This window comes from Schistocerca americana, chromosome 6 (assembly GCF_021461395.2).
Source record: "Schistocerca americana isolate TAMUIC-IGC-003095 chromosome 6, iqSchAmer2.1, whole genome shotgun sequence".
Taxonomy (NCBI): domain Eukaryota; kingdom Metazoa; phylum Arthropoda; class Insecta; order Orthoptera; family Acrididae; genus Schistocerca; species Schistocerca americana.
This window is the reverse complement of record NC_060124.1, coordinates 358,248,749-358,274,464: the sequence shown is the minus strand read 5'-3', so window position 1 is coordinate 358,274,464 and position 25,716 is coordinate 358,248,749. Positions and strand designations below refer to the sequence as shown.

General features: G+C 38.5%; 1 protein-coding gene across 3 annotated transcripts in view; it reads left to right on the top strand.

Annotated features, from left to right (window-relative positions):
- Positions 1-252: 252 nt before the first annotated feature.
- Positions 253-25,716, top strand: part of LOC124619669 (host cell factor 1-like) — a 109,956-nt gene continuing 84,492 nt past the window's right edge. For 2 of the 3 annotated variants that reach the window (XM_047146209.1, XM_047146208.1), the window contains exons 1-2: positions 253-473; positions 11,391-11,524. In XM_047146209.1, coding sequence (XP_047002165.1) covers positions 11,392-11,524 — 133 coding nt within the window. In that variant the 5' untranslated portion in view covers positions 253-473; position 11,391. The remainder of the gene's footprint in view (positions 474-11,390; positions 11,525-25,716) is intronic. The other variant, XM_047146210.1, reaches the window with a different exon arrangement.

The window sequence follows — 25,716 nt, the reverse complement described above, 5'->3', positions numbered from 1 at the left end:
CCCAATACCAATTAAATTGGCGGCCTTTACTTAACAGTATTACGAGAACAACAGTGAAATATGACGTGAAAGGATGCTGTTGTACTACATTGTGCGGCAAAAAAAAGTTATCGCAATGAAATGCTGGTCGTCTGCTAGACGGTGATATTTTTATTAAGTCTCTGGAAATGATGACATCAAGGATAATATTTAAGCAAAAGTCGATCGGGATATCGTATCGATATTTTGGAAGATTAGATGAGTGAAATATCTTACCTCGGCGTCGTATGATGGCGGAATGCGCGAGTTTCTGTGACAACAGTTCACAAATATTGTTTATTGAACTGTGTTCATTTTGGAATTTGTGTACGTAGAGAAGTTCGCGCGAAAGTGGGCAAGTTGTTGATACCGTTTCACAACATTTAAAAGATCTTTGGATGTAGTTACTGTAGAAATAGTATTTTCTGCAAACTAACGAGCATCACCAAACCTAGGTATGTGTAGTATATCTTTTAAGTACATTTGCGCGTTCGTCAGTATAAACATTTTGTTGAAGTGTGTTTGTTTTTGAGTTAAATAGGACCTTCGTATAATAAATACATCTTTGTGTTTATTGGTGGCAACCGTAATATTAAATTGTCACAAACCTCATGAACATAATGAAGTATACCTTTTGTTTGTTTGTTTGTTATTACCATTACGCAAGTTATTATGAACAGCAACTGATAAGTGTCGCGTAACGTTTATATATGTGCTGTAGCAGTAGACATTCAAATTAATGGCATGATCTTCATCTGGTTGCGAAAAAATGTATCATGAAGTATTTGTTCTAATCTTAGCAATCCAGGCACAGACCTACATTTATAACTCGATGTAAAAAGTATCTGCTGTAGTATCCATTATTGCAGCTGCCTGAGATAACTTAATGGCGAAACGTTATTTGTGTGTGGGTGTAATGTAAAGAATATTATGAGGTTGTATTCGTCAGATTAATGTTACAGATGTGTACTCATCAGGAATTCGTGAATTTTGTCAAAGTTAAAGGTTGTATTTGCTTCTGGCGATAATCGATTTAGTTATTCAAATGTGAAATAGATAACGTACATAGGCTAATGAAAAATTATTTTCCGTTGATTTCTGGTTGAAACGTCTTTGTTGTGATGGTAGTAAAACAGCTGAGTGAAGTGGCACAGATGTTATCGCACTGTACTGTTATTAGAAGTAAGTTAGTTTGAAAAGGCGAACGACCGAATTCTTTCTCACTCTTAAGTAGTCATAACTTGCTCTCCATCTCTAGTAACTGTAGGCCTATCGTTGATAGGACATTGATCCTTTCTTTCTTCCTCAGTAGTAACATCATGTCAGTTGAACACACTGATTGGGACTAGTTTTTCAGTTGTATGCTTAGCCATGTCATAGTGAGTGTAACACAATTCCTGGTTTGTAAAAAAAGTAGGCCTACAGTTCATTATTTTTGTGAGCACTCATCCCAATTTTCTCAGGAGACTCACGTTTAAGAATTCGATATGTAGTGTTAGGTACACTTAACTGTGTAAGGCTCGTGCTGCTTCAATTTGTCAAAGTTAGAAAACATCCTAACCTTTCCATGTCAGATAATATTCACATTTGTGGTGTTTAGCAGTCTGTTCATTTTGTAGGTACTGTCACAACTCATGTCGCTCAGAATATATTACTTCGCCTTCAGGAGCCCATGAAGTCAAGGCATTAAATATTTTGCTGTGGAGCTGTATGATGGAGTACACCCAGTATAAGATGTGGGGGAGGGAAGTGATAGTTCATATTAATTTCAGATTTAATGCTAAAAAGGTGTAAGATATCATGATAGTACACTTGCTATGAATAAGCAACTGTTACGTGTCCCTGTTATCTCCAGACTGATACTGAATTGATTGCACCTCCCTGTCTCAGAATGGGGGGGGATGTGACTTTGGTGTATCAAGATGTTTTTTTGTTCATTTTGTGTATGTATTTAAAACTCTGAATCGACATGATTTGCTGGTGGTAAGCAGTTTCATTGTCCTTATTGCTTTTCTTCTCTCCCCCCCCAAATATTCAACTAAGTAAACTCGTGGAAACTATATAAGGCATTTGTTCATTGCTATAGCCTCATATTTCAAAGATAATATTGCTTTGGGCTTATGTTCTTATGCCTCTACAGCTAACCCACACAGTTGATCCTCCCTCTCATTTGTCATCCTGCATTTGTCTGTAAATCATATTTCTGCTTGTTTTGTTACATATCTGCAATAAATCAGCTTTATCATGTCCTTTAATGAAAACACAAGGGATGGAACATGGCATACAATACCACCTGTCAGCTTTGAGCTATGACGTCATATGACACCTCAAAACACACACTCACACGATTGGAAAATAGCAACCAATAACTTAATTGTAAACTATTTCGTAACACATATAATCACAAAATATAGAGTCATGCAAACTCTTAATAATAAACATCAAAACTTATGGACAATTGTGGGAAAATAGAGATTTTGCATGGGGGAAACTAATATCTAATATAAAAACCACAAAATCATATTAAAAGTGAGCTATACAATATGCGGCAACAGAAACGAGAAATAGTGAAAAATGGCAAAAACTAAAAAGAGTATCAACAACCTAAATGGGATTATATTGCTCACCTTGAATGACCAGTACCAATAAAGAAATTGAAATACACACCTAATGAAAAGTGACAAAATACAGTACTGATAACATAAATTGAGCCCACCTAGGAAGAAAAAGTCGTGAAAACTAACAAATCATGGTATCATGAACCCAAGTTGAACCGTATAGTTCAACTTGAAAGACCAATACCGGTAAAGAAATCGCTGTACACATCTAGCAAAAAGTCACAAAAACTAATGACATGCAGTATCAACAAGTTGAGTTAAACTATATAGCTCAATTTGAAAGACCAATACACATAAATAAAAACCATATGCCCACATAGCAGAAACTAATGAAACATGGTAGCAATGTCATTGACCGACACTGTCCATGTTGCCACAAAACCGAAACTTTCTTATATAACTGTTATCGAAAACCTGGCCTCACCAATGCAGATGAAATAAACTCCGTGATCCCTGTCACTGACAATCTACGTAGTTGCCAACAACTACCAATACAACAGAAAATTACATAATACCTCGTTCTACGTACAGGGTACAGCAGTGAAACCTGCGTTTATTATTAGTGCGCGGAAGCATTGGGAGTAGTGGGGGTGAGTAACCGAGGTCACCACTGCATTCCCCAATACCAAGCATTTCAGTAGCCACGGAGCGGACTAAGCAACAGTGGTCATTTTCAGTGAGTTTTCTACCAAATTGGTAGCTATGTAGCCGCTCAGCGTCGTTTCTGATCACATTTTCAAATTAATCGTAATAGGCTGTTGCCTTCGGTTAACTCAATAAAAACTTGGGCCAAAACCTTTGAAAACGTTGGTCAAAGAAAAAGAGGTGGCAGAGTGCAGAAAGTGCGTACTCCCAAGAATGTGGAACATGCAAGAATTGCTGTGGGAGGAAACCCCACAAGAAGCTTGTTCTGAACCTCTGGATCAGTGACGAGGCACATTTTCACCCCAATGAATATGTGAACAAACAGAACTTTAGATATTGGAGTGATCAGAACCCTCACCAACTCCATTGAAAACCCCTGCACTCAACCAGGGTAACAGTTTGGTGTGCAATGTTCTCATCGGGAATAATAGGCCCTTTTTTTTTTTTTTTAGAACGAAAGAGGGCAATGTGTTACTGTGGGTGCTGTGTGCTATTCAACAATGTTAAGGTCATTCTTCATACCTCAGCTTCATCATTGTGCAGTGAATTATGAAACATTATTTCAACAAGATGGAACAAGAAGTCACACAGCCCATGTGACCATTAATGTTCTTAATGAAGTTTTTGCTAACCTGGTGATTTCCTGAGAGTCTCAGATTTGGCTGAAATTTAGCACACCAATGCTACCAAGTGTGGAACACTCGTGTACAAAATTTTAAGGCCCCTGCCAATTAGTTCGAGAATTATGGCTTGTGAAAGAAGGTGGCGTGACCCAGAAATTGCAACCCGCATCTGGCAACCTATCTTCAGACCCAACTTCAGGTCTTAATAACTTTGGAACTATTCCGCACAGTCCAGTGAAATTTTTACAACTCAGTAACATCCATTTAGAAAAGACACTCCATGAATCAACACACCAACAACATATTTCTGAGGGAAAATAAAAATTCCAAAATGTGATTAAAAAATGTAATACATTAGAAGGTACATATTGTAGGTGCCCTCTATGCCAAATATAATTCACTCAAAAAGGGTATAAATTTTCTTCTGGTGAACTTAATGGGGCCTAAACACACACAGAACTCATCTTGCCCATATCAGTCACACGGACAGAGTTACATGCACACAAAAATACAAAAATTTGAAAAATTACCTGAAATACATGGATTTTCTAAGTGTGGTAACACAAAAGGGACAAGTGATATCCAAGCCATATTTCAAACACTGCATAAGTAGACCATAATATAATATATGGCAAAATTTCAACTTGTTATTGCAAGGCGACAGAGATGTATTTGGTTATGTTTCTTTTAACGCGATTTAGCAAGTAATAGTGATGATGCAGACAGCTTGTGTCAGATAAAGCTGCAGCAATTGTTGGGAACCATTCGGCAAAAGAAAGTTAAACAGTGGTAGTTTTAAGGGGCAGAATGAGTCATTGTTAGGCAGAAACAACAAAGGAAACAAGCAACAATACAGGTTACTCATGTTTTTAAGATTCTGGTTCAGACTGGTCAGTACTGTTGTGGAAAGTCAGTATGGAGGCAGAAGAGTGTACTAGTGGTGCTTTTGTTCAAGTAAGTTGCAATATTGGTAGAGCACAAGCACTTGAATGACATAAAACAACATATGGAACAAAATGTGGCTTTCGCTTTGTACTGTATGATCTGGATGAATCAGACCAAGATTTGTTGCTATGGAGATCCAGGATACATCCTGTGGGCACAAGAAGTACAGTTCCAGGAAACTTTAGTGTTTGTTATCATCTTATGAAAGTGTTTCTGGATAAGTATTCTTTCCTACAAACAAGTTGTTTTGATCCATTTCAGATTCATAAGAAGACAGTGAAGTGTAGCCTCAGAGAAATTGATATAAAATCAGTATTGAAAGTGAATCAGTGCATGGGACTTAACATGATGGACTTAACATGAAACCAGGACAAAAGTTATGTTCCAGGTGTGTTACACTGCTAAAAAATGAAGAATATTCTGATAATTTACATGACAGGGACAAAGAGTATCAGCCACCTACAACCACAGCGGATGAGGAATTAAATACATCAGTGATTTCTCTTGGTTTGTCTCCCATGAAGACACACAAAGTTGGGAAAAGAGACAGGCCCAGCTATGGTAGAAGAAAACTGCAAGAAGCTCAAATGGACTTAAAACACAAAATAGCTGAAACACTAACGGTAGAAGAGGAAGAACTACCTGCTCCAAAGGAACAGAAATCATGCCAGAAATGCTCTGATTTTGACAAAATTGTGCATGATTTGAAAGAAAAATGTGCCGTATCCACACGCCAGAAAAAAGTAGCTATTCTTACCCATGCACCTTCCAGCTGGCCTATTGACAACACTGCATTGGAATTCAATGTTTCTACATATATGGTAAAGCAAGCTAGGAAAATAAAAGCGGCCCAAGGAGTGCTTCCACAACTTCAGCAGGCTCAGGGTAAGCAATTGAGCTCAGAAATAAAGGTGCTAGTGTCAGAGTTTTATGAAAATAATGACTACAGCTGAATAATGCCTAGGAAAAAAAGACTATGTAACAGTGAAATTGGAAATGTACGTGTACAGATGCAAAAAAGACTGTTGCTATGCAACATATCAGAACTATATGTAGAATTCAAGGAAAAGTATTCCAATATCAAAGTAGGTTTATCATCTTCTTTCAATCTAAGGGCCAAAATAGGTTGTGCCTGTAAGTGCAAGGGGCACACACAATGTTTGTGTATGTGAGACCCATCAAAATGCTAAGCTGATGTTTGCTGCTATAAAGGATTCTGGTCTGGATTACAAAGGCGCAGTGAAGCTGCTAGTGTGTGACATCAGTTCCTACCAGTGCATGATACACAGGTGTGAAAAGTGTCCTGGTAAGGCAAATCTTGCAGAACACAGGAATAACAAACTGTATGGTGAACTCCGTATGGATGACGATGAACTTGTTTCTTATAAATAATGGACACACATGGATTGCACAAGTCTTGAAACAAAGTAAAGTGCAGTGGAAGATTTTGTTGAAATGTGTTGTCAAAAAATGGACAAACTGACCCCACACAGCTTCACAGCAACAGCACAATCAGATTGTCTCCAGTTTTGTAAGGATAATTTGAAACAAGATGAAATTATAGTAATACTAGACTTTTCTGTAAATTATGTATTTATAGTTAAAGATGCCATTGAAGAATATCATTGGGAAAACATTAAAGCAACTCTCCAGCCATTTGCGATTTATTGTAGAGGTGGATCAGTGATGTGTCTGTCATGAACCTGTGCGTTTTTAGTGATTGTTTAATTCGTGATGGCATTGCAGTTAATGCCCACATTCGTGCTGTCATGGCATATGTGAAAAACAAGCTGCCTCACATACATTTTGCGAAATACTTCAGTGATGGGGCAGCTAGTCAGTACAAAGACTGCAAAAATCTCATAAATTTGTGCATGCATTACCATGATTTTTCAGATTCTCGCAGAATGGAATTTTTTCGCAACAAGTCATGGTAAAAATATATGTGCTGGTATAGGTGCAACCATTAAGTGCATGGCATCACGAGCTAGTCTGCAGCACCCTACAGAAGGTCACATTCTAACACCTCTTCAATTATTTGCCTAGGAACAGAAAAATATCTCTGACATACAATCATTCTATGTTTGGAAAGATGAGGTGAAATCAGTCAAAGAGTTGCTAAAAAGCAGACTAGGACACATGAAAACTGTTGCCGGCACAAGGAGCCATCATCACTTCTCTCCAGCTGACTCTGACAATGTACAGATGAGCAGACTGTCCGGTTGTAGCTTTAGGTTCATGCACAACATGTGTCTTCACAATGCGTCTGACTCAGGATTCAGAAGCAAAAGCAGCAACATACAACCAGGTTGCTATGTTATTGCTGTTTATGATGACAAATGGTACTTAGGATGTGTTGCAGAGTGCTCTGATGCAGAAGGTGATGTATTTGTGAACTTCATGGCGCCAGCAGGTCGAGCAAGATGATTTCATTGGCCACGTTTGGCAGACAGGTGTTGGATTCCTTTTGAACATATTCTTATGACAGTTCCTGTTCCTACCACAATGTCAGGAAGACAGTACAATTTGCCAGTCAATGTACAGAGTACAGTAGCTAAAGTGTGGGAGAACATCTGTTCGAAGCACAATCGACTGGTTTTTAGCAATTAAGGTGCAGTAAACATTAATGATAGGTTGTGTTAATCTGTCTATATGTTGTTGCTTAGTGATTAAACAGTTGTGAGAGAGGATAAGAAGAGGCAGAACAGTGTGTCTGTCGACCTGCCAGCACTTTCATTTGGTAAGTCACATCATCTTTGTTACAGATATATATATATATATATATATATATATATATATATATATATATATATATATATATATATTTATTTATTTATTTTCGTGTGCATGTATCTCAGTTTTTGTGACTGATATGGGCATGATGAGTTCTGTATGTGTTTATGCCACATTAAGCTTATCACAAAAAATTTATACCCTTTTTGAGTGAGTTATATTTGGTATAGAGGGCACCTAGAATATGTACCTTTTAACGTATTACATTTTTTAATCACATTTTTGAATTTTTTATTTTCCCTCCGAAATATGTTGTTGGTGTTTTGATTCATGGAGTGTGTTCTCTAAATGGATGTTACTGGGTTGTAAAAATTTCACTGGACTGTGCGGAATAGTTCCGAAGTTATTAAGACCTGAATTTGGGTCTGAAGATCGATTGCCAGATGTGGGTTGCAATTTCTGGGTCACGCCACCTTCTTTCACAAGTCATAATATATATATATATATATTTCCAAAATTGTGTTGTGGAACAATGGCCACATCACCAAATACATCTGTCAACTTCCATTGTACACAAATGTCTTGCAATAATATGCTGAAATTTTGAGATATATATCATTATGGTCTACTTACGCAGTGTGTGAAATTTGGCTTGGATATCATTTGTCCCTTTTGTGCTACCACACTTAGAAAATCCATGTTTTTCAGGTCTAATTTTTCAAATTTTTGTATTTTCGTGTGCATGTATCTCAGTTTTTGTGACTGATATGGGCATGATGAGTTCTGTATGTGTTTATGCCACATTAAGCTTATCACAAAAAATTTATACCCTTTTTGAGTGAGTTATATTTGGTATAGAGGGCACCTAGAATATGTACCTTTTAACGTATTACATTTTTTAATCACATTTTTGAATTTTTTATTTTCCCTCCGAAATATGTTGTTGGTGTTTTGATTCATGGAGTGTGTTCTCTAAATGGATGTTACTGGGTTGTAAAAATTTCACTGGACTGTGCGGAATAGTTCCGAAGTTATTAAGACCTGAATTTGGGTCTGAAGATCGATTGCCAGATGTGGGTTGCAATTTCTGGGTCACGCCACCTTCTTTCACAAGTCATAATTTTGCAACTAATTGACAGGGGAAACTAATACTTTGTTCACGAGTGTTCCACACATGGTAGAATTAGTGTACTGAATTTCAGTCAAATCTGAGACTATGAGCTGGAGCCCCTGGTTGAACTGCCATGGAATGACCCTATGGGGTTACCTTAAGAGAAAAGTGTATGAAGAAAGGCCTCATAGCATTGATGATCTCGAAGCAAGAATCCGGCAGCAAATCAAGAGAATTCCTTAGGGTATGCTCCATCATGTGATGGACAGCTTCGTAAATCACCTGTGAGAATGCCATGATCGAGAACGACGCCACCTTGCTGATGTTATTTTCAAACAATGAAAAAAATGTGTAGATGTTTCTTAAATGCGTTTCAACGTAGAATAAGAGTGTATGAATAAACTTTTGATATCTGCATCCGTGTTTATTCTACACTCATTTAAAAAATGTAGGTTTGACTGCCGCACCTCGTCTAAGAGGTATAGTCATGTAGGGCACACATATTCATATACCATACATACTACAGCAAAAATAAAAACATGCTTATCAACCAAAGTTAGCCAACACATAAATCTAATGATCTCATGATAACAAAAATGATATTTCATCAACACAAACTCCCAAGCAGAAAGCCTAGACTACTCAAACCAGGAACCCCTCCCAATAGAATGCTATATGTTGCACCCCTAACAATGCCATATATGCTGGTTGTAGATGCAACAATTTTAATATATATTAACCAAATAATTGTAGGAATTTAATCCTACTCCAGATGTCATTCCCCATTGTGACATGCAGGGACCTACTTGCGAATGTTGCTGTCACATCCAGAACTAACAAAAAAAAAAAAGTAAACCTAAAGCTCTGACCATGACCAATACAGTCCACTAACAATTCCAAATGCAAATATCAGTATATTGCCCATAACTGTAAATATCAAGATATTCACTAATTAACTGCCATAAGCTCTTCCAACATTGTCATCGCAGCAAGCACTCGGGAAGTTCAATATTACTAAGAAGTCCTGGAAAAAAATTCAGAAACATAAACAACACAACACTATAGAACAAGTGCGCCACCATGTACTCCCAGTGCTCCCTCCTTAGAAACAATAGATTTAAAAATACACCTCACCACCATGACGTAGCTCAACAGTTACATTATGGGTCAAAGCAGGATAGTGGTACTGGCTATGTCGTCAGTCAAAGCAGGATAGTGGTATTGGACATGTCATGGGTCAAGCCAGGATATTGGTACTGGACATTTAAGTTGCTCTAATGCTGGTATCATCTATGGACAACATTGACTATGCTTAAGGCAGGTGGTTTGGTAAATCATTTATAAAAATTCAAGCTAATGGAGAGCCTAACAGAGAGCCTTGAGGTAATTTATTACTAATTTTCCTGTGGCCGGAAAATACATTTTCATGACATTTCACCTGTCAACTTACTAGAAAAATATGATGTGAAATAGTTGTAGGGAACATCATGGATACATTTGTAAATTTGCTAAGCAGCAACTCGTCGTTTATCAAATCAATGACCTGAAGAGTAGGAACAGCCCACATTTTAAATAATTTTGATTTATAGCATTTTTAACCCATTTTGAGCATTGACTATCATTTTATTCATATTTTAAAAAGTTAAGTAACCTTTCATGAACATTTCTTCTAAAGTCACTAGAGAAAACTATAACATTATAAATACTAAACTAATTATAAATACAGAGACCTCTCACAGAAAAGCAGAAGCATTGAGTTGTTGGTAGGCACACACAAAAGAAAGAAAACTTGCTATCATTGGTATACTTTGAAGGTTTTGACAGAATTGCTTGCTGAAACTTACTTGCAGGAAGCGAAACATTTAGTAATGCCAATAGACAGACATAGAACATGCCACTATCCCATCTGTTGGAACTATTAATTCATTACTTGACAAGGCGAGAGCAGTAGGGTGAAAGAATGTTTTGAAGGAAGGGTAGATCACTTGGACCCAAGGATGAGACAGACCACTTGTTTTTAGAGCCTTGATTTGAGGAGCTCCTAAAGTCCAAGTACAGCATGTTGACTATTGAGGCTTTGTGAAATTACCTATAACATAAACAGATATCGGCATACATATTTTGAATGGACAGTAAGGTAGTAAGATACTTGACATCAAATGATCCCTAAGAAAGATACAGATACTTTTCAGTGAAAATTCAATATAGGATTTTAAGAAATAAAAGCTGTTAAGAATAGTATTAGAATAAAGTGTCACACGCTACGTACGTTAAATTACTTACATTTTACAAAGATTTGTACACGTTAGACTCTAGATCTAGATATAAAATTGAATGTATTTGAAATTTCATTATAGGATAACTACATATTAGTAAAATAGTGCTAAAAACGGACTATTTTTTTTCATGCTAAGAAAACTGAGTTTTGCTGATTTTTTTTTTTTTTTTTCTCTGTTTTTGAGTGTGTTTGTGTGTGTCTTTGTCTTGTTGAAAAAGACTGTGAGTGAGCGAGTCAGTAAGAGAAGAATTAAGGAAGATATGAAGAGCACTGTTGATTTAACACAGCTTTTCTCATAGTTTTTGTGTCCTTGGTCAAGTGATATACGTCCATTCAACATTAATCCCACTTCATAGTTTTATGAGAAATATTTGAAAAATATATTTAATGACTGTTTTTCGTTTCCTGTAACAATGAAGGATGGAGGTAGATGTCAAAGAGACATCTGCAGCTGGAGATACCAGTGATGGAGCAGTTAATGCACATGAAGAGAGGGGAGACGAGAGTGATGTAAAAGATACTGTGATGAATATCACAACTGAGAATACTGCAGGTGATGATAAAGCTATTCTTATTTTTGCATAGACATACTGAATTGGAATGTATTGGGCAACTAATACTAAACCAGCGCAAACTGACACAAGAAAAGACACAAGATTTGTCAATTTCTTGATTAAGTCATATGATGTGTGGTGGATAAAAAAGATTACCTTCTTCTCCCACAGTACTTTTTTGTACGTGATAGATGTATACAGAACTCTGTATACAATAAATGCAGAAATGTGCCAGTAACTTTTGAAAAATCCATATCCTACTGTAATACTCTCCCCAGTTAAAAACCCATTGGTTAAACTAAGTTGTACAATTCTGTCAAGCAAAAATAGAAGACAGTTCCTGAATCTTTAAACAACTGTAGTGTAAGACAAATACTCCTAACTTATTTTTGCAATTTTAGATCTGTTATGTTTGTTGTTTTTATGCTATAACTAACACCTGTGTTTTGTATCCTAATTAATTTTCACTTTGCATTTTGTAAAATACCTGTGAAACAATACTGTTCAGATAATTCATTTTATCTGGTTACCATTCATTTAGCTTAATGTTAGCTTTTCCATTCGTCTTGTGTAATTCATTATCTGTGCCAGTTCAGGTGCATATTTTTCGCACTTACCAGTCAAGTGGAAACATACTGTTTATGAGAGTTGTTGAAGGGTTGATTGCCAGTCCATAGTGGAGGAAGTAGCGTGCACTGAATAAATACAAGGTTTATGGATGTGTTTGGAATTGATAGGTCTAGGTTGTATTGCCCGGCAAAGTAAACCGAAGATTTGATTAAGGTGGAAACTCCTTCATGTTTACAGAAGCCAGCAGAAGAGAGGTAGTTACAATGTACACTTAAGAATCCTTAAAAGTAGGTCACACACACTAACACCTTGGATAGCACAATCTTTAATAACATTGACATACATATTTTATTTGGCAATGCTTCTTGCTCGCTGTCACTGTAGCTTCATTTATTCACAGTGTAATGTGCATGAATTCTTGTTTTATCTGAGTGAACCTTTCACCTCCTTAATTCTGTTGCTTCATCTTTCCATAAAAATTTGTGCCTTTCTCTGAAACTAGATAGTCCATGCCATATGATGATTCATTTCCTCTGACACCTTTTAGAAACCAAATCCCATGGCCAGAGTAATTTGTCTCGTAGTATCTCTTAAAACTTTAAGGTAATATTCTGTGTGCCAAAAGTTGTGAAGGTTTTGCAAAGATAGTTTATCTTAGTAACATTCACAATATCGTAGATATTTTTGGCTAATAACAGATTTAATTCATACCCTTAATCAGCTATTTATTGTGTGCACTTTAGCCTCATGCCATAGTTTTCACATAATCAGCTTACAGAACTGTAATATTTTTACTGCATATTGTGTCACAATTTATGTCGACAATGTTACTCCCTCTTCTACTTGCCATAAGTAAATTTAATGATATTAACAGCAACTCATTGTGCCTACTATAAGGTATCAGTGAAGGGGAGCAAGAAAAAGTTACTGATTTAAAGATTGGAACCAAAAAGCTTGGAAGATGATAGTTAAATCTAAACTTTTCGTTTCACTGGAACAGTTATTAGTGATGACTAATGTCAATAAGCACATCTGCTTCTCCCACGGTTGCCTACTTTTCTCCATTCAAACAATTAAACATTGCTCCACCCAACAGAACCTAAAAGCTCCAAGGACATGGTTATCTTAGTACTGCTACCTTGTATTCCCCTCCTACATCTTTTCCCAAATTTATCCAAAATCTTGGAAAGCAAAGGGAGGAAAAAATCAGGAAAATAAAAATCCCATAAGATTCTGTGCAACACAAAGTTAATGACTTATCCACACTTAAGCGCCACTATTACAATATCATATTCAGATTTATCAGATAACATCATAGTAATTACAAAGTGCATCAGACAGATCGTCATAATACAAAATAAAGTTGAGCTCTCTTCATCAAGAAATTGTAACAGTTAATGAAAATAGGGTTAATTAGTAAGTAAAGAAATGTAATTAATATTAAGATAATAAACAAAATGTATGAATATCTTTCTCACAGTACTGAAGGTACGTGGCTATTATATATTCAGGAATGGAAACTATTGAATCTAAATGATTATTAACTTTATGAATATAATGGAGGGACACATTCCACGTGGGTAAAATATATCTAAAAACAAAGATGATGTCACTTATCAAACGAAAGCGTTGGTATGTTGATAGACACACAGCAAACACACACACAAAATTCAAGATTTCGCAACCCACGGTTGCTTCATCAGGAAAGAGGGAAGGAGAGGGAAAGACGAAAGGATGTGGGTTTTAAGGGAGAGGGTAAGGAGTCATTCCAATCCCGGGAGCGGAAAGACTTACCTTAAGGGGAAAAAAGGACAGGTATACACTCGCGCGCACACACACACATATCCATCCGCACATATACAGACACAAGCAGACATATGTAAAGGCAAAGAGTTTGGGCAGAGATGTCAGTCGAGGCGGAAGTAAAGAGGCAAAGATGTTGTTGAAAGGCAGGTGAGGTATGAGCGGCGGCAACTTGAAATTAGCGGAGGTTGAGGCCTGGTGGGTAACGGGAAGAGAGGATATATTGAAGGGCAAGTTCCCATCTCTGGAGTTCTGATAGGTTGGTGTTGGTGGGAATTATCCAGATAACCCAGACGGTGTAACACTGTGCCAAGATGTGCTGGCCGTGCACCAAGGCATGTTTAGCCACAGGGCGATCCTCATTACCAACAAACGCTGTCTGCCTGTGTCCATTCATGCGAATGGACAGTTTGTTGCTGGTCATTCCCACATAGAAAGCTTCACAGTGTAGGCAGCTCAGTTGGTAAATCACGTGGGTGCTTTCACACGTGGCTCTGCCTTTGATCGTGTACACCTTCCGGGTTACAGGACTGGAGTAGGTGGTGTAAAACCTGTCCCATGCACCCTCCCACCACCACCTACTCCATTCCTGTAACCCGGAGATGGGAACTTGCCCTTCAATATATCCTCTCTTCCCGTTACCCACCAGGCCTCAGCCTCCGCTAATTTCAAGTTGCCGCCACTCATACCTCACCTGTCATTCAACAACTTCTTTGCCTCTGTACTTCCGCCTCGACTGACATCTCTGCCCAAACTCTTTGCCTTTAAATATGTCTGCTTGTGTCTGTATATGTGCGTGTGTGCGAGTGTATACCTGTCCTTTTTTCCCCCTAAGGTAAGTCTTTCCGCTCCTGGGATTGGAATGACTCCTTACCCTCTCTCTTAAAACCCACATCCTTTCATCTTTCCCTCTCCTTCCCTCTTTCCTGATGAAGCAACCGTGGGTTGTGAAAGCTTGAATTTTGTGTGTGTGTTTGTGTTTGTTTGTGTGTCTATCAACATACCAATGCTTTCGTTTGGTAAGTGACATCATCTTTGTTTTTAGATATATTTGATTATTAACTTTTGTCTAAATACTCTTCCCTTTATAGTTTCATATCTTTCTCGTTTGGTTATATTCTCATTTGTACAAATCCTGTATCAACCCTGTCATTTCTAATGGTCTGCTAAAAGTCAACAAAACCTTACGTAAGCTGATTGGGATGTGGGCTGCTGAGTGGCATGGGATGACAGCCCCGAATATACTGCGGGCTGTCAAGGGGACGACCGATGTGTGGCGTTCCTCCCTGCGGGCTTCTCGCAGGGACTCGGTAGTCCTGTGTCGGCTGCGCATCGGCCATACATACCTGACGCACGGCCATCTGTTGCGTCAGGAGGATCCCCCCTTGTGTCGGTGTGGGTCCCGGCTGACGGTCGGCCACATTTTGGTGGAGTGTCCTCGACTGCGCACACTCCGGCAATCTCTTAATCTCCCGGGCACTTTGGCTTTGGTTTTATCCGACGATGCCTCCATGGCTGACAATGTTTTAAATTTTATCCATAGTAGTCCTTTTTATGGTTCGATTTAGGGAAGTCCTGGTGTGCTGTCAGATGGTTGACTCTTTTCCCTTTTTTTTCTCTCTCGTGGTCAGTCATCCAGTCTCCGGCGATCCTCCTTTCTTCTGTTTCTTTCTGTCTGGTGTTCCTCTGTCCTGTTCTTGTCTGTAGTGTTTGTTGCTGCATTTGTGTTCATTTAGCGCCTGGGGGGACGTCTCCTCCCCCTTTGGTTTTTACCCGCTCCGTAGATTTTGGAATGGGGGACTGATGACCTTCGCTGTTTAGTCCCCCTTAAACATCCCAACCACCACCACCACCACCACCACCACCACCTCATTGTCACACATACAGAGCCCCTTTCCGTACTTGTGTGATGATATGTCTTATTGCCCAGTGGGGCAGGACAGCTGCACATAGGTGCCCGTGCTACTACTGGAGATTGGTGTTTGTTGACTAGTATAGCCAGGTGGTTCAGTGTGAGCAGAACGGTGTCCATACATGGATGTAGGTCAACAGCTTCTTCCTGCACGTGCACAAGTTGCATATAGTGGTGCTGCTCCACCACAAGGGTGGGAAGTGAGCAGATTTGGCCTGCACAGTGTCTGGACCCGGTGCAGTCACTGTGTCAGAAAACTGGCAGCCCTGCTCCACACCTGCGCAGGCTGTTGTCTGTCCTTTCTTCTGCCACATTAATTTCCTCATGCACACTTCTTTTCCTAGTATTGCTCCATTCTTAACCCCCAAAACATTGCAATCTCACTTTGTAGTTTAATAAACTCACTCAAACCTGTAAAGTTTTTTTCAGTCATCTCTGTGTTCTTGCTGTGACTGATGTATCACGAGGCTTGTGGTTTGTCCTTTTCTTCTTTCTTACGCATTTGGTGTTCCTGAGAAGGTTGGCTTTTCTTTCATCGCCTTACATTTTGTATGACTGTATTCTCTATGGAAAATGCAGGATGGAATAATGACAGAGGCTAGATTGCTACTCAGCACATAATGGAGATGATGTGTTGCAACCAGACACAACAAAAATACTACTGAACATGAGAGTTTTGGTTGGAAGGCTTGGTTCTGAAAAACACACACACACACACACACACACACACACACACACACACACACAATGCAGCTCACACACACATGACCAGTGTCTCTGGCTGGCCTAGGGAGCCAGAGACAGTGGTTTTGTGTGTGTCTCTGGCTCCCTAGGCCAGCCAGAGACACTGGTCATGTGTGTGTGAGCTGCATTGTGTGTGTGTGTGTGTGTGTGTGTGTGTGTGTGTGTGTGTGTGTCTGTGTCTGTGTGTGTGTATTCAGGAGAAGGCCTGCCTTTGATGGGGTAGGTGATGTTTGTGACCAGACTGGAGTAGGTGGTGGTAGAAGGATGTATGGGGCAGGTCATGCATCTAGGTCTTCTACTGGGGTATGAGCCATGAGGAAGGGATTGGAAGCAGGGGTTGTGTAAGGATGGATGAGTATATTGTGTAGGTTCGGTGGATGGCGGAATACCACTGTAGGAGGGAGGCCACTGTCCTTCCCACTCGTTCATCCTTACACAACCCCTGCTTCCAATCCCTTACTTCATGGCTCATACCCCTGTAATAGACCTAGATGCAAGACCTGTCCCATACATCCTCCTACCACCACCTACTGCAGTCCGGTCACTAACATCATCTATACCATCAAAGGCAGGGCTACCTGTGAAACCAGTCACATGATTTACAAGCTAAGCTGCAACCACTATGCTTCTATGTAGACATGACAACCAACAAGCTGACTGTTTGCATGAATGGCCACAAATAAACTGTGGTCAAGAAACAAGTGGACCACCCTACTGCTGAACAAGCTGCCAAATATGATATCTCTCATTTCACTGACTGCTTCACAGCCTGTGCCATATGGATCCTTCCCACCAACACCACCTTTTCTGAATTGCGCAGATGGGTACTTTCCCTGCAATACACCCTATATTCCCATAACCCTCCTGGCCTCAACCTTCCTTAGTCACTGTCCTCACACATCCAGCCCCCTCCCTGTGCTACACAGCTGTCATTTCACTGCCACACCCAGGTCTTTTAATTTCTTTTTATTTCTCTTTTTTCTACAACTTCCCCCACCCCAGCTTCTTTCCTGCCGTCCATTTAAACTGCAGCACTTCACTGTCCGCCACCCCCACCACAGTATCCCTCCCCGCCCTAGCCTCCTCCTTACCCCCACCCAGTTGCCACTCCCATCATGCACTGGTGCTACTGCTCGCAGTGTGGTTTCAGTTGCCTGAGACTGCAGACCTATGTGCGTGAGTGTGTGCGTGTGCGCGTGGGTATGTCTCTGTCGTTCTCAAAGGCCTTAATGGCCGAATGCTATAATTGTGTTCTGCCTGTTGCAACTCAACAACTCCGCCATATGGTGAGTAGCAACTTTCCTCCCAATATTGTGACATTCCATCCTGGATTTTCCATCGTTTGATTTATCTTGTCTCTTGGCATTTTGGGATACTTATGAATGTGTCTTATTTGAATCTGTTTTTCTTCTGGCCAGTATTCTCGTAGGAATGCTACCTAAAAATCTTATTAGCTTTCTGCTGTCATTCCTGAGCCCATGCACCAAATGACTGCATCTCCCATTACCTTCTTTGATACGGAACTGATCTTCTCACCTACTGTCCAGTCAGCAGGCCAATTTCCTTTGAAGTTTGTCAAAAACATGACAGGGTGGATCAAGTCTTCCAAAACAGATTTGCCGATGCCACTTACCAGAGAGCTGTGATGCCCTATGAGTGCGATTCCATTGTGTAAGCTATGTGACTCTGTTTGTAATTCCTTTTTGATGCATTCCTGTGATCTTATTATTGTCCTTGGTGATTTCAGTCCTCACTGTTCCCATTTGGTTATAGAGCCCACCACATTTCTCGCATGTTCTTCTACAGTCTTAACGATTTTAGCAACATCACTATGCACTGCCTTCATGTCACATTTTACTTTCACATTTTCTGTCTGACATAAACCTGTGCTCGCGCAGGTTTCCTTTCCGTAGCTGTGACTCTTTCGGATTGATTTTGTAATCCTGGTTCTGATTCAGAAATTCTTTCCTGTTTGTCTGTTGCCAATTCCTCACATTTGGCTACAAGATGTTCTAGCTAATGAAATATTGACATAAGATTTTTTGTTATGTTCGTCCTTTTCCTTGTTCTTCCTTCTACTTCTTGTTCTTCCTTTGTAAACTCATTAATGCAACAACACACCCAGGGATGGAACGCACTGCCGCCTTGGTGTCTTTGGAGGCCCAAAGTGATTTTAAGCTTGACACAGTACCTGAAAAATTGTACTCCAGATATGGTTTTTACAACTTTGTTTTCATCTATTTTATTTGTCTTTAGCACTGTATGTAAGATTTTCCCCCACTCTGGTGTCACTTCCATCCAAAAATCCAGAATCTTTAGCTTTGTCTCCATCGTCCCATTTTGTCATCCTGGTCCTTATTTATCCTGAGAAGTACCTGTGCTCTTTTGGCCATAAAGAGAATTCGAAATGATACATGCATAACATCCACCGTTTGACTTTACTAAATATGTGAATGGTCACAACAGAGGTGACTTTAAACCTTCACAGGCTATTTCACACCCAAAAATACAGTTGTTGCCCAAAAAACTTCTGCTGCAGCAACACTAAAGATTGTTATGATCATTTGGCACCTGCTCTAAGGTATCGGTGCGTGTGCCGATTCATTCACTACTACTATAAAGGTCAGAATCAATAAAATTTTAGAAGACAATAGTTAAATCAAAGTGCTTTATTTCACTGAAACCCTTATTTCTAATAAAAAGTTAATTCATGCAACTGCTTTTTTCCTTCTCCCTTCCAATTGTCACACATTGCTCCACTAGCTTCAACCTTGCTCAACAGAATCCGAAAGCTTCAAAGACACAGAAACCTTACACTGCCCACAGAGGCACTTTCCACAATTTGGTTGGTCTGCAGTGTAATAAAGCACATGAATTAGAACTGGAATGCAGCTGTACCTAGACACTCGGCCACATTAAATTCCTGCTGTGACCAGTTCTGTGGTTCGCTTTGTTGAATAATGCACTGGCACTAGGCTTGATTCAGACGTGGTAAGTAATAAGGGAAGGGCAAACTGTGTACTTGGGATAACAAATCCTAAATGATGTCCCATGATGTAAAGATTAAAGGACAGTGGCAGAGGTGGTTATTCCAAGTTGAATGTAAAATTCTTAAAACTCATAGCATTTTGACCCGTGCCCAGAGTGGCTCTATGTTGGTAAGATGGAATTCTTACAGATAAACAACACAACTTATACGTAATCTGCGTGATTACTGCACTCATGCAGCACTTTTTTTGTGTCTACGGGGGGAGTGTTTCAGGAAGCAAAGAAAACAAACCTTTTGGCACAGAATGAGTTTTGCGGAGCGAAAGCGGTAAGTTGCTAGTCTTTCATACACTGCTGCCTTAAAGGGAAATGGAACCTGTATTTTATGCTTTCCTGTGAGAGTGACAAAAAGGGATAACTGACATCTAATTGTTATGTGTAATCAAGGGCTACATGGTTTCTACACGAAGTTGGTAGTGGTATCTCTGATGGGCTAATATTTGGTTCACCAAAATGTAGCAAAATACTTTTGGCACCCAACAAAAAAGCACAGAAAAAGTGCAATGATGGTTTGTAGAATCTTGTGTTACTGGTTAGCAGTGTGTTATTTGTCACAGTAATTAATAGTTAAATGTTAGGTGCCGGTGTGTATTTGGGTTCTGCTGTAGCTTTTATCATTGCATATATTTCGTGGCATCCTCATTAATTATTGACTGCTGACAATTGTCATCTCTTGTAAACACCCCCCCCCCCCCCCCCCCTGCTCCCGAACCCACACACAGACTTACTTCCTATGGTTACATCGAGCTTCTCTTATTACATATTCCATGTAGTGCAATCTTGATCTTCCTCTTGCTTACCTAGCTTCTAATATTGATTTTAGTCATTCCTATCTCACTTTAAATATACAGTAGGCTGCAATAGTCCTGTCATGGCTGATTTTTATGCTTACCCTTGTAACACTCCTTTTCACAACATTTTAAAACGCGTGTGATTGTTATTTTACTGAAAGTTTGACCATGAGTGTGGTGCTATTAACTTAGGCAATTGGACTCAGAATTAATTTGTCTTCTTCAAAACATAATTAGGGTGCAAAGCAATGCGGATAGGCAAATCATTTCTGCTAGGACACGCACATTTGTAATTAACATGTTGTACAGTCTCCAACCCCATTCAGAGTTTTTAATGAGTAACAAACTTACAATAATTAAACCCATAATTTCAATTATTAGTTAACTGTCTACATTAACTATTTTATGAGAAAGCTTCTGAAACAATGTTTAATTGTAATATCGATTATGTACTTTATGGTGAGACACTAAGTAATCAGTAAATCACTGCCTTCCCTTATCAAAACATCCTGTATGGTTCTGAAAAAGGCAACCAAAGAAATTAATCTGCAACCTAACTTCATTTATATTTATGTCCCTTAAACACAAATACACATAAATGAACATGCACTTGTTACATTTTGCAAACATTGAAACAAACCAAAGCGATTAGTTCTTTCTCTTGAGTGTTCATTGAGCAAAACTGTCAGAATTAATTTACTTGTAGATTACTGGTTGATTTCTCATGAAAATCCTGTTCTGTTATGACATTATGCAACAGTCAAAATTTTTGAACCTTTTTAATGAGACTGAATCTTTAAATAAAATCATTGTTTTTATTGTGCCTATCAGCGACTCAACATCTCCACTATATGGTGAGTAGCAACATGTCCTTTTCATAATATTTTTGTTACTGAACCTGGAAATAGTTTTTCAAAATGACACAAAATTCCGATAGGCCTTGTAAAGCAAATAATTGGGTTTTTTCTTTAAAATTATGAGGCTAAGGTAAATTTTAAGACTTGAACCAGAAATTTTTCACAGATAGTGTGACTTAGGTAAGTAACAGTCTGTATGCACATGTAAATTGAGTTATATTGATAAAAGAACATACAATATATACTGGCCTGCATGAGTTACAGTTTTAAAGAAAACTACATTGCATAAAGGTGTTGATGCGAAGCGCTCTGTCGGTGTTGGTGAACGATGTGTAGTTTCAGCCGCAGCAATTACAAGGCTCTCATACTGTTTTTCTTCTAATTAACAGTTGCCATGGAATACTGTTTAAACATTCAACTTCTTTATTATCAGAGCCAATGACTGTCAAAGGCAATATTTCCATGAAGTTGTACATATTTTAGCTTCAGTTACAAACCAATGTATGCTCACTATGATGATTGACTACTGCCTTGAGCTTCGTCCTGAGTTAGCGTGCTCTCCACGCTTCTTCCACATTTTCCATTGACACTCTTTTGCTCATTAGCACAGAGGGACTTCACTCCAGCTTTTCCTATCCCATTGTTACAATTCTGTTTACCTTATTTATGGATGAGTAACCTTGCAATATATTCACAGATTATCTTACAGGACGCCAACCCATGCAATTTAAGATTGAAATTGACGAGCAGATCACAGAACAAATTAATATATTTAAATTTTTAGGGTACAGTATTACATGCATGGAATACAATTAAACACAATATAAATTAGACCTATTTCACTATTTCTGTGGAATTTTACATAGAACACTGGGAAAGGAAATCCACAGAGACAGTCTGCTAAAGTTCTGTAAGGTTATGGCTACACCAGCACTGCTCTATGGATGTGAAAACAGCACTCAGAAGAGAAATGAAAAGAGAATGAAAGCATGTGAAATGAATTTCCTTAGATATGTGGCTGGATATAAGTAAAAAGGGAAATGAAGACACACAAGCTGAACTGCAAAACATAATTGACATAATGAAACAATATCACTAAAGATGGAAAGAACATACGGACCATATACCAGATGCAAGAATTGCTATAAAGCCATAAAACAGTATAAACCAAAAAGCAAACATTAATTCGGAAGACCAATGAAGAAATGGCTTGAACAGTTTTGAAGGACACCAAACAGACCAAAAGGCCCAATCCTTGATGTAGATGACGATGATAAGCTTCTGTGTATATAAATGGTTCATATTTAATACAAAATCAGAAATAAAAATAAATAGTAGCAAAATGTACATGCATTTAGCTAAAACGCCTTCATCCAAATCATTCTGGATCTTATTTTATTACTGTGTAAGCGATGTCTGCTCAGTAACTAGGATGGCAGCTTGAACTACCAACACAGTGAAACAGTTCTGCACACGACGAGGCAGTTGTGAGGAGGCAATGTTAAGTAATCAGTTGCCCAAGACATTCTCCAGAATGTTTTGAAGAAGTGAAAAGTGTGCACAAAGTCTGTCCTACATACCTTGACCTCTGAACGAAACATTGATACGTCGACACCTGCAGAGGCTTGATTGAGAAGCAAAATGTATACAATTCTGTTCTGGAAGAAATCATCAGAGCTGACAAGACTTGGCGTTTTCAATACAAACCTACTACAAACGACAAAGTGCAGAAATTCACACGTGTGGTCAATGCTTTGACGATGCAGCTGACCTAGCCAATGTGACATGCTGAGTTGAACAAGATCCCAAAGACGGACTTTCCTGAGAGTGTCTCATGGTTGTGTGAATGTTTTGTGTGTTGTATTAAAGTGGGAGAGACTATGCAGAACACCTGAAGTGTTAAAACAATGACCTTAACTTTTTTAAAATTCAGTCCCTATACTTTTTGGACTGATGGTGTATAAATGATGGAAAATTATGAAAGACATAAGGTCTTTATGTTGCACTCTCTCGTGCATTCTTCAGCAAACCACACCTCAGATGAATTCAGTCTCATCCCTTCTAAAAGTGCTGAAGTAGAGTTGATATGGACATATGAACACCACCATACATACATTTTTTAAAAATATTTTCCCAGTTTCAAAGCTGTTACAGTGGTTAAGTTATATACCACCTCGGTTTGGTGAAAGCACTTACTCAGTGGACAATTATATTTATGTCATTACATATAAATATCACTCGTATAGTATCTGAGATTTATTTTCAACCTGTATGTACACTTGTAAGGTGGATAAGCACATTCTTAGGTCAGAGAAAGACTGTTACATACCACCTGTTGTATTACCATGCCTGCTAACCCATTGTCACTGGGAAATTGAGTTTTAGGTCGATGAGAGCGTTACTATGCTATTGGAAGTAGAAAATATGGTAAATGCTTATAGTTGTTCATAGTTTGAGGATCTTTAATAAAGGGAGAGCATTACTAATACAAAACAACTTTTGCATATTGAAACAAAATGTACAGTTGAATAGTTCTGGTTGCCAAGTTATAGAGCATCACATTTAACTCTTTGAAGTAACTTGATAAAAATCCAGCAGCATTTGTATTACGCACATTCGAATATCCATTCCCACCTTCAACAAAGATCATTGCAAACAATGTTGTTTAGCTGTGGTGTGATAATCAAGCAAAAATACTGCCCATACTAGAAGCAGATAATATATTCAGGTTTTTGTCTCGGTCCCTATTGAATAAATATGATGCCACATTCATGATGTAGGCGCTTAATCTTGATATTACTGATAGCTTAAATATTCCCACCCCCCTTCCCCCGCCCTCCAGTTTTCTACCGTAAAATTGTATATTTCAATTACCTTTTTGTAAATTAATCATATTTTTCAAGGCAACAACCTGTGCATGGGCATACCTCATTTATGAAGCAAATAAATATTTAGTGAACACCTAGAAGAAGCCTTTTATTTTTAATTTCTTTTAACCTCTTTTTTCCCCCATGTATCACAATGTCTTCGTGTAAGTCCATTGTTACCTTGGTCACAATGAAGGTCTACATTACTGAACAGTTAAGTGACAACACATGTTGCATACCATTTAATTTTCTGTATTTATCTTTGGTTTGTGCTGTGTGCATGAGACATTTTCTTTGAAAATTGGATTCTCATTAAAAATGCGTTTTCTTCTCAATAAAAGTGGATTTTCCACCTCACAGATTCTTAGCAAAATAATGGGACAGGGTTAAAAACCTTTTCTGATTCTGGTTTGATTTTAATATTTCCATTCTGTTTCTCTGTGTGATAAACTTTTGAACATTATGTGTGGCATTCAGACTTGATTTTGCTTTTATTGTCTCTAAACAAAACCCATAAGATTGTATTTCTAACAGTACCTTGGGAATCCTTTTTTCCTGCGTGTATTACTTGCACAGATCCTCTCCCTTTTAGAGGCCTTGAATTCTGTAATCAAGAGTACAAACAGTTCAGTTATTGTTGACAATAGATCAATGGAGTAAGTTATACCATCAAAATCATATTACCTTTTCTTTTAGATTGTTTGATTTGTAATTTTGGTTTGCTGTGTATTGCCTTTTGGTATGAAGTTAATTACTGAACCTCCAGACAACTAAGGTAAAAATTTTAATTTTAGAAATGACAAAATAGATCAGTGTTTTTTTGGTCCTTGAGCCTAATTTTCCATTTATGGAGAATTAGCTTCATGTGTGAGACGTGTTTGAAAATAATTCTATATTTCAAACCATGATCCCTAAAATTATAGAAGATCAATACATGTAATGAAAAAGAAGGTTTTTCTTTCACAGATAAGTAGCCAGTAGCTGTCTTCAGGAGAAATAACTCACAGTACAAGCAATAAAAACACAACGAAATGAATAACAACACTCTTATATTTTAATATCACAGATTGCTTTTTCCTGGCTAATGGTGGTGGTGATTTGAGGGGAGGGGGGGAGGGTCACTCAATAATCAGGCAGATCATGGGACTCCCCCTGCCCTTCTTTGAAGAAGAATAAAATGAGAGACCTGCGTATGGTGTAATATTATATCATGTTATTACATTCTGTGTACAATTACATCAGAAAAGGGGGAGGGAGAGCAGAAAGGAAAGAAGTTTCGAGACTGAAAAGTATTCATATGTTGCTGGACTGTTAAATTAATGTTATAAAGAAGGTTAATTAATGTAGACAGACAAAAAGGCAGACCAGTACTTACCTTCACGTGTAATGCTTAATGATACTGTTAGAAACTTTTAATGTGATTAGAGAACTCTTATCTTTTGGAACTACATGTTCCTTCTTCAGAGCAGAAAGGGGGACTAGTCGTGAAAAAGTAAGGGGGAGGAGGGGGCAGGAGCCGTGCTAGACATTGAGTTACACTAAGATCAGTCTGTCGTCTCATCCTCCTCTCCAAAAAATTATTTCTTGTCATTACGTCAC